Source organism: Helobdella robusta (genome assembly GCF_000326865.2).
Source record: "Helobdella robusta unplaced genomic scaffold HELROscaffold_78, whole genome shotgun sequence".
NCBI lineage: Eukaryota > Metazoa > Annelida > Clitellata > Rhynchobdellida > Glossiphoniidae > Helobdella > Helobdella robusta.
The window spans coordinates 254,220-265,237 of NW_008705446.1; the positions used below are offsets into that span (position 1 = coordinate 254,220).

At 32.6% G+C, this 11,018-nt stretch overlaps 2 protein-coding genes across 2 annotated transcripts in view; one reads left to right on the plus strand and one right to left on the minus strand.

Annotated features, from left to right (window-relative positions):
- Nucleotides 1–26: 26 nt before the first annotated feature.
- Nucleotides 27–176, minus strand: HELRODRAFT_90231 (hypothetical protein; the record flags this gene model as incomplete). The annotated part of the gene is made up of 1 exon (XM_009031717.1): nucleotides 27–176. A coding segment is annotated over one exon (150 nt), but the record flags the coding sequence as incomplete, so codon positions are not given.
- An 8,950-nt stretch (nucleotides 177–9,126) lies between these two features.
- The window catches only part of HELRODRAFT_181976 (hypothetical protein), a gene marked incomplete at both ends in the record, with an annotated part of 3,285 nt that continues 1,393 nt past the window's right edge, over nucleotides 9,127–11,018 (plus strand). Inside the window, 2 exons of the mRNA XM_009031746.1 lie at nucleotides 9,127–9,192; nucleotides 9,703–10,479. Coding sequence (XP_009029994.1) covers nucleotides 9,127–9,192; nucleotides 9,703–10,479 — 843 coding nt within the window. The remainder of the gene's footprint in view (nucleotides 9,193–9,702; nucleotides 10,480–11,018) is intronic.

Genomic DNA, 11,018 nt, shown 5'->3' on the forward strand with positions numbered 1-11,018 from the left:
ATTTCATTGTCTTCGTCAGCACCATCAAACTTGAATTCGTCTGGGTTCTTACCTTCGTCAATGAGAGCTTCTCTCAGACGTGCAACTAGTACTTCTTTGTTGCCACTTGTGACAAGGCTTCGTTTCTGTAGTTCTTCTCGTAGTTGAACTACGTTCAACCCACACAGTTTTGACATCGTGTTCTTTTTCTACGAGTAGCAATTCGCTGGTCGAAGATCCCACTTCTGACACCAATGTTATAATACTCGCTGTCGTAACCGGTTTACGATGCGACGGGTTCAAATCTTCGATTGAATAAAATACTCCAAACAGTTATTAAACTTTATTTACAGAAGAAATCAACTAATCGTTTATTTCCAGTAAATTCGCACTAACGCAACAATTAACTTTTAAATCTTTCAAAATCTATCGCTATGACAACGTCAACAAACAAATCAAATATCGCTTTAAATAATTCACCGAATCGCTATTCACAAAATCACGAATTTCACTAATCACGAATATCACTAATCACAAATATCACTAATCACGAATATCACTAATCACAAATATCACTAATCACGAATATCACTAATCACGAATATCACTAATCACAAATATCACTAATCACGAATATCACTAATCACGAATATCACTAATCACAAATATCACTAATCACAAATATCACTAATCACAAATATCACTAATCACAAATATCACTAATCACAAATATCTTGCGACGTGCGCTTATATACTCTTCGCAAGCGTCGTTTCTAGATTCTTCCCGATGGTCCGATTCCAGCATACTCTAGAACGTTCCAGTCACTAGAACATTCTAGAATACGCTAGAATCTAGTGCGTTCGGTAGCACGGTTATAACAATACATTATAATGGCAATTGAAAACAGTCTCGACAAACCAATTGATAAAGTCAATTTTTCTTGCACTACAAGTGTCAATCGAAAAACAAATTAATTGTTGCGTTCATTTTTGTTTCAATGTTTTTTGGAAAAAACTTGGATGAATTTTTTTAATTTTTTTTGGAAAATTATAGAAACCTTGGCTAGCGTGCATTAGCATACCGTGCTTGCATACTTCTGCATCCAACTTCATTCAATGCATGCTGTCTATTTGGCCGAACGATTGTGAATTTTTTTTAGCATTTATAGTGTTTAGAGTAATTTAGTTTATATTGTTGGAAAGTTAATTCCTAATTTTTCTCGATGGCAATATTTTTTATAGTCATATGCTTCATTTTTTAGTAAATATATGGACATGATCTTCTCAGTTAGCAGCCTACCAACAACAATGACGAGCTTGAATGACGACTTCAACGAGGATGAATAGCAATGCAAGAATCATCCTTCTACTATGTTCACATTTCACTTCTTATTTCTTTAAAATGCAAAACTATTTCCATTTTTTTCTAAATTTTGAACATACAACATGGTTGTATGACATTAGACCTCAGAGATTTATGAATATTCTCGTGATTCCAGCATTGCAACATTTATGAAACTTCAACCATGTATCTCTGGGCACGGCGATCTATCAAATTTTTCAAAATCTATCTATCAAACCTTTTTGAATCTTTCTATCAAACCTTTCTAAATCTGTCTATCAAACCTATTTAAATCTATCTATCAAACCTATCTAATCTATCAAATCTATCTAAATCTATCTATCAAACTTATCTATCAAATCTACCTAATTTATCAAATCTATCTAAATCTTACTATTAACCCTATCTAAATCTACCTATCCAATATATTAGAACAATTCTAAATTTTATTTTTGAATGACCAATAGTCACAAAAAACTGAATTATTTTCTCGACGGAAACAACAGAAAAGGCATTTGTTTGTTCTTCCTCACCTTAAGTCATCTGTATTACTGTAATCTTATTTGCATTTACGTAGTTTTTGATAGAAAAAAAAAATTGTAAAAAAATTCCAACCAAGCAAACATTTTATCATCTTTTTTCCATTTGTTAAACTTTTTGACCAAACGAGACTGTTCACTTCAAATTTTTACCAATTACGCAAATAATATTTTTATTTAGTGTCATGATGTAAGAAAGCAAATTATTTAGAAGGTAACATCTACAACATCTACTTTATATTCAAATTTTGTATATTCATTTGAGGAATTTTTACTTACAAAATTTTGAATATTTATTGATTACGTTTAAACTATCAAATCTGTATATATTGACACTCAAACAAACTGTAAATAAAACTAATTGTTTGTGTGCGTCTGGTTAAATGTTTTATAAAAACTTTTGATTTTGAAATTATTCTTCGTGCAAAGGTTTGAAAATTATTTTTAGACTCATAATCAAACTTAGAAACGTCATTCATAATGCAAACATAAAGATGGAAAGAAATAGATGAATAAAGATACATTGTAGTTTTCAAATAAACACTATATAAAACAATCTTAGAATGAGATATGATGGCTGGAGAGTCGAGGAGCAAATATTGTTTATAAAAGTAGACAATCATTACGGAGCATCCCATGTTCACTGACACAACAGCAGCAGCAACAGCAGGTGCAAGTACTTTGAAGAAGTTTCTGTTACTGAAGTTGCTTACAGATCGTTCCAATGTTTTCACAATTCCTTCTCCCAGTCATAATAAGCATCTGCCTCACATTTTATACGTGCTCGTTCCAATGAATCAAAGGTGCAATTAAATAAGAAATAAATAAATAAGATAGACATCAACGACAAATATATCATCGACAAACGTTTTGCATTTGAAACCAGTCACTGCAACTCTGCTTCCGACACCTCTAATATTACTCCAACGTGAACAATTATAAAATATGCCATCATTGGGCAGTGATATAGAGTTGTAGATGGAGGTGCATGCCTTCGAATGCATCAATCATATGCAACCAGGATCATTGCATCAGCACGACATTACAACATCACATTAAAATTTTAAAAAATGGGTTTAAGGTGTAATACCCTCTTATAAAGTTTAAATAAACCAACAATACACGTGCTAAACGACGCGTTAAACAAAAAATATGTGATAAACGGAATCCTCTTGCCATGTTCGAACCTGGTCACTGCAAGCACCTCGAACTAGGACCAGGTGCTTTAACTGTTCGGTCATCACGCGACCGCCCACTAAACCATCATACTGCCCAAAACCAACATTCCTCTAATTATCCAACATGAAAACGACCTCTCACATTATTGCATTTCAAAAAATATAGCGCTACATCACGCTCGGAAACGAGCTCGATCGACAGCTGACACACACACACACCACACACACACACACACACACACACTGACACTTGAGTCTGTTTACAACTTCAACCCCCTGCATCGTATAATACATATTGGAACCTTTTATAACATCAGAACAAATTACTTAGTTTTTATTTTTCATTTAATTGTACCTATAATTATTCATAGATATGCGTACTTAAAAATTTGTTGCAAGTGTTGACACGGATAGAAATGTAGTGGAGTCACAGGGCATGGTTTCATAATGGGACGGAGCTCTCTTAATTATCTTGATGAAAGGAAAGGAAAATTTTATGTGTGTTGTGTACACGCTCACATAAAATCACACAAACACACATAAACTTACCCACACACTTTGACCAGATTTCGGATTTGAGTCGGATTTTCATAACCTAATTTTGAATGTATATATGTTTATGTATGTGTCTATGTTTTATATATATATATATATATAATATATATGCTGAGCGTATATATTATATATATATATATATATATATATATATATATATATATATATATACATATATATATATATATATATATATATATATATATAACATTGCTGAGACTATCTCCTCTCTCCCCAATGTTAATGACCGAAAAGACATGATTTTTTTTTTAACTTCTACAAATGAAAAATATTTTTTCATGCGTGTGCCACTCGTTTCCGTGCAATCAAAAAAACTAATCAACGTCGCAGTTCATCAAACTCGTACATCCCCTCTGAAAATTAATTTAGAAATGCAAGTGCACAAACAATGAGAAACATTTTCTTCATGTTCTGTACACCTGCATGCCAGCGCAAACATCTCTTTGGTTGTGGTGGATGTTTTGTTATTTTTTGAGTTAATAATTATTCTGTAAAAAACTTCCTTCAAAACAACATTTAATAATGCATTTAAATGTGAAACTTCTTCAAACTTCTTCAATATACCATGTTTCGATTCTGGTCTTTTATTTTTAAACTCAAACCGGTGGAATAAAATATTTATTTTTTATTGCATTTTTTCAATTAAATTTTGTAAGTAGTCGCTGAAATCCACAAAATCATAAAATCCTGCTAACTCAGAACATTCACGTGATAACGAATCTACACTCAGAGATAAATAAATGCATTTATGGTTTTGATCAATACTGGACTTCCGTGTTAAGCACATTTGAAACGCTGTTGGAAGTGAGAGGATGTTCATATTTGAAGTGAAATGAGTTGGCTCCCTCCAACATATCCATCAATCAGCAGCTGATCCGAAGAAACAAAATGTTTTTCTTGGCGAATGGCGGGTGGTCAGCATTGACTGTACATCGCACATTTTGAGGCATGATGATTGTGTTAGTATGTTTCTGCTATAAAAATTCTGTGTGGCGTTTAAACAGTTACTATAAAATTTAGCGCATGGATGGGATGTAATGCCACACTCACCATATTCTCCAGTGGCCCCTTCGAATTATTATTTGTTTCTGTCACTGCAAAATTTGTGGACAAAAAAACTTTGATAACCAAACGAGAGTTCAAAATGACAGTCACAATTGTTTAGACATTTTCTTGCACCGTGACTTGAACCGAACTGAAAAAATATTGAGTTAAAAAACTATCATACTGAGAACTGCTGGTTAAATAATGAATGCTATGAAAATTATGCCTTGAGTCTTTTAAATTATCTATTTATCTTTCAAAATGGCTTATATCGAGTATTAATACAGAAACAGAATGCGGGTAGATAGCAAACGAAACGTTGCAAAATGTTTAAAAAAGGCGTTTTTCCTTCAAAAAACAAATAATATTTTTGTATGTGTGACATATCTTCATTCATTCATGCATACAGCAAGAATAATTTTCATGATATATTACCCTGCAGTAATTCAAACTGTTTTAAGCGGAACAACCCCACTGCTAATTTAGCTGCCATCGCCGAAGAACAAATAAGATTACAATCAGAGAGTCATCGTTCATAGCGTTTATATCATTTTATGTTATTTATTAATATTATGTACATACCAGTGGCGGATCTAGATGGCGTAAACTGGATGAAAAATTCTGAAAAATGTGTAATTCCTAGCCTGTGTAATTGTAATGTGTAATTGGTGGTGCGGTAGGATTGAAAGTCAATTAGCCATTTTTGGTAATTCAACGGGGACTCAAAAATTAAGGTATTTAGTCGGTTTTTCTTTAAAACAGTTGTTTTCCTGTCTAAAAACCAAGTTTTACTGACTATCAATAGAAACAATTTTTACTCTACCCGTTCCTTCTCCCTAGATACACCACCGGTAGGTACCAAGTGATTTTTTTGGACATAGAAAAACTGTCAAACTGCTGTTTGGGAAATCCTGAACGATGTCAATCTTCGTCTAAGTTAAAAATAACTAATCTTGAAAAGACTCAGTCTATGTTGGCTGGTACTTGGTTACAGATGTCTGTAGTTGAGACGTTTTTAGTAAACAACTGCATGACTGATTTAAGTTTTTATGAGGAAGTTACTAACTTATGTGTTTTGATGAACACACGTATGGTAAATTCAACAATTAAATAGTGTGTGTTTCAACTTTGTCATTTGTGTCAAGTTACGGCGGCTGTTGATAAAAATAAGCAACAATCACGTTACTAACTGAAATATCCATCAGCTCCAGATTAGGTTATTGACTTTGTACGGTATAGCTAACAAACTGTAACTTAAACACCATATCATACAAAACTAGGATGATAAAGCGATATATTGAAAAATTAAATTTATTCATGTATCCCCAATTTTAAAAATTTAAATAGGTTGCTTGTTAAGAAGCGAATCAGTTTCATGCTAGGTGTTATGGTTTTTATAAGTTTAAATGGTTCAACTCCAAAATACTTGGCAGATAAGTGTGTTCAAGTTTCATTCATACCGTCTCATAAACAGTTTAGATATACTGTTTGTAAGATGTCGCAACCTCAAAATGGCTTATATCGAGTTTGCAGTAGCTGATTCGGTCGGTTTTTTGGAATAATTTGCTTAAGGAATTGCGAACATCTCGACTACCATTAGCCAAGTTGAGGAAACTTGTAAAAATTCATTTCAACAACTTTTAGTGTTCAGTGCAAGCAATGGCATTTTTCATTTATTTATTTATTCGTTGCTTTTTTATTCAAATTTATTCCTAAACAACTTCTCGGAGGATAATTTACATAACCATACAAAAGATTAGCAGGTTCTTTAACGCTATATTCATGATAAAAGGTAAGTGCTGATTTAAAGCAATTTGTAAATATTTTTATAAGTAAATAAGTATAATAATAAATATTTAACAACGGGCAATTGAAATACTTCCTACCAATAAATTCAGAAACAGAGTAATCATCGATAATGAAAACACTTAAAAGTGTTATGTTGGACGAAGTTGAAGATTGTAAAACTAATTAAATGAGCGTTAAGTATTCACTTTGAACAAACAAGGAATCAACAAAGTAGAATAGAGACACAGTATATATATATATATATATATACATATATATATATACATATATATATATATATATATATATATATATATATATATTGAACATCTGGGCACATACACAACGTATAAATTTAAACACCGAGTATAGAAATACCGAAAAAAATTGTTTGCAATGTCAGAAAATCACTAAACACGTCTGTTGTTCAAAGTTTGGTTTCCTCTTTCGTTTTTCCCAGATTGGACTATTACAATAGTCTTCTTTATGGTGTCACCAAAAAGTCTTTTTCAAAGCTTCAGTCAAAACAGAATCGTGCGGCCAAGCTGGTTTTGGGTGGTTCGTGGTTCGATCATGTTACGCCTATTTTGAATAGGTTGCACTGGTTTTGGGTTGAGAAACGTGTTTCCTTCAAGTTGACAGTTTGATGTTTAAGTGTATCAATAATGCAGCACCTCCCTATCTCATTGATAGACTGGAATCATACAAATCTCATTTTTCAAAATATTCCTTCCGATCAACCGAGGGCAATTTATTTTATATCCCGACTACAAAGTTAGCGACGGATTCCCGCAACTTTGCGGTTTTTGGCCTGGTTATCTGAAGTGGTTTGCCTCCTTACTTAAGTGACCCTAACCTACCAATTTACAATTTCGAAATCAGCTTAAAACTTATTTATTTGCACAATGAACGTCCGTCTTATTTGTCTGTGATTCAGTAGCTGTTCTTTTGTTACAGTATCATCAATTTTTATTGAGAAAATTATTCAAATGTGTTGCATTGTCTCACTAGGCATTCTTATCAAAATTTCTGCAAAAATTTTTAAATTTTAAAAAGATAAATTAGCGTAAAAACCACCGTGCTCGGTATCTGTTTTAAAGTATTAATTACTTGATCTATAATTACTTCGTAAAAAATGATACGAAATTAATCATACACATTTTCAAGCGGTTGATTGGCAATCATTTTTTTCCTCAAAAACAGCCTGCACCTCAATGTCGAGATATTTTTATCCAGTTCGCGGTTTGCAAATTTAGAGAAATTTGTAGCTGTTTGAAAAATTGAATCAAAATATTTTGCATTAAAATTGACATGTTATAAATTTCTTTGGAACAATTTTTACGAAAATTTATTTTCGAGTTGAGCATGTCATGAAATAAGTTTTAAATTGCCAATTGATTCAAGTGAATGTTTGTAGAAGTTTGTGTCGGCTGCTTTTTGTTGGAGCATTAGCTACGTAACCTGGAATTCATTTGTTGAGAAGCATCCATCTGATGACATCATTGAAAGAATGAAAGTCAGAACAAAAATATTTGTTGTCGTTTTTAATTTATCATCAACTTGAAAGCGATAACTTGAAATTTGACTTTGTAGAATGTTTATATAAAATTTATTTATGAAATCTATATAGACAACAAATTTTACTTTGAATTTGTGATATCCATCACTGTATGGATAACCATCAAATGCTCGAAAAATGGTTAAACTGTGATCATACAAAGATCGCAATCTGGATACACTGGAGAATATTAGTTTTTGATTGATGAGCCAATTTTTAGTTTGTAGCCATTTCTAAGTTTTACTCAACATTTTGTAGAAAAAGTTATTGAGAAAAATTTACTTTGTGCTCAAACTCCGTAATGCTTAAAACTTTTGAAAATTTGAAATCGGTTTAAATATATTTTATTGCAATAAATTTTTTGGCTGGATGAAGGTTATTGAAAATTGTCACAGAAAAACATAAATTCTTTTTCATAATTTGTTCTTAATTATTTTTCATTTCATATTAACAAATTTAATAACGAGTCACTGTCAATGGTTGCATCAATTTATGGGTGCCTATCATGGAGAATCTCCAGAAAAAACAAGAAGTTTAAAAATCTATTTAAGAATAAACATTGTTGTTCCGTCGTACGAAAAACTATAAATATTATAAGATATAAGGAAAATAATAACGCTATGAATTATTATGAAATCTTTTTTCGAACTTAATAAAATCTTGTTTGGTGATAGCATCTTAAGATTTAATAATTATTTGGCACATTACTTCACTTTCTTCTTAACTTTTAAAAGACGGGTGCGCAACTTTTAAGTGTCAGGGGTGAGAAAGAACCGCGTAATTCATCCTGAAACATCAGAACATTGCTTGAAATTTTGAGGAAATGGATGTGATAGAAAGAAACAGTTTGATTGATCTGCAACATGAATAGAATAGTCGAGTTAATTTTTGACATCCATATAAAGACCCAAATAAAAAACATGTAATGATTCACTGTATGTTAAGAATTTAACATGACACCAAAGCGGATAAAAAACAATTTTGTGTATAGGATTTAAGCACTTAAAAAAACAAACTTCTAGCAGGTTTTTATCACCTACTTTTATTTCAAGAACTTTTATATCTTTAATTAAGAAACACTTGATTCTTATCGTGTAATAGAAAGTTTCATTAATTCAAACAATGGCCGCTGACAACTCGCAATCTTCACATTTAAATCCTTTTTCTATTCTTTTTTTTCTTTACCATGTCGTGAATTTCAAACAATTTTAAAAAATGCTACAAAAACGATCGTCAAAGAAAATTTTAAAAATTTTCAATTAATAGCGCACAAAAGTGTGTTGTTGGATAAGCGAATGCAACCTTTCAGTTGCAAAATTCAACAACAAATTCAACTCAGCACAACACACCAACAAAGAAATAACAACTTTAAAATAGTTTTTTGTTTTAAAAAATTAACATGAACATTACATAAACTGAAATAAAAATTTTTTAACAAAAGAAATGTGTCACTAAGCAGCATTAAATCGATATAGGCAACTATTCAACGACAAATAACATGCACGCAACAACAAGCAAACATCAGCAGTAGCAAATAAATTATTTAAAACACAACAACTAAAGTACAATTACACAGCAACTACAACACAATAACATCAACATCAACACAACAACATTGTTAGCACAACTGCAACAACAATAATAGAAATAACAACAATAACAACAAAAGCATCAACAGCAAACAACGCTTTCGAACAGATCTGGTGCACGGCCCGGCAAGCCAAGCACATCATCATCGTCGTTTGCATCACCGCCGCCATCATCACAACTCCAGAGTTCTTCGAAAAGAAAATAATGTTCCAAAACATAACTTCAACGCAAAATATTATGACGTCACAGAGTAACATGACGTCACAGGGTAACGTGACGTCAGTAGCTATATCGGCCAGCTATCGAGAGGGCTATTCAACTGCGGGTATGCAACTGAACGGGCAGAGAGATAACTTCACACACGTAGCACTGGTGGTCAGTCGTCAGCAACAACTTGCTGGCTTCCATGACGACACGGAAGTGATTGATGACCAGGAGGTCGAGAATGATAATTACACGAATAATAAAAATATTCATAATGATCGCTCATACGTCAGCCCAAAAGATGACAACTTCAGCCTGAAGGAAGGTGTTCACGTCGGTGAGAATGGCGGCGGCCAAGTAAGTAGCACGACTCCTGAAATATCCGGACACATTGACGTCATTGAGAGGAACGGAAGTAGTGGGAAAAACAAAACATCCAATCCAGTTTATAATATACAGAATAACAACAACAACAACAACAACAACAATAATAATAATAATAATAATAATAATAAAGATAAAAGTAGCAATAAATCAAAAAGGGCAGCAGAGTCTCAGAAAAATATTCCTTACTCGGACGTTGAAGTAAATAATTTGACGGATGGTCTGATGAATGAAGGCATCCATCAAATGATCTCCGACGTTAACAAACTCTCCAACTCTGCAGACCGAAGTGGTAGGGTTCATTCAAGTAAGGAAGAGAGAAATTTATTCAGTGAACCAGTTGGGATGTTTGAAATTTCCAGTTTGAGTCGACGAACGAAACGTTCATCGCGCCAGCCGCAACAAAGAATGCATCAAAATAAATGGCAACAACGATTCCCGAAACTACCTTTAAAACACCAACAACAACATCAACAACAACGTAAACAACAACGTCAACAACAACGTAAACAACAACGTCAACAACATCAACAACAACATCAACAACATCAACAACAACATCAACAACAACAACGTAAGCAGCATCGTCAACAAAATCAACAACAACAACATCAACAAGAGCAACGTCAACACCAAAAACATAAACAACAACTACATCATCAACAACAACAACAACAACAAAATTTTAATTCTTTAAAACTTCACCCACATAAACGACCTACTTATAACACTCGCCAAATTGAATCACGAAACAAAAAACTAAAAGATCATCGTCAAAAACGTCAACAACATCATGAAATACCTCCACTATTCAAAAATTACTCATCAACAACATC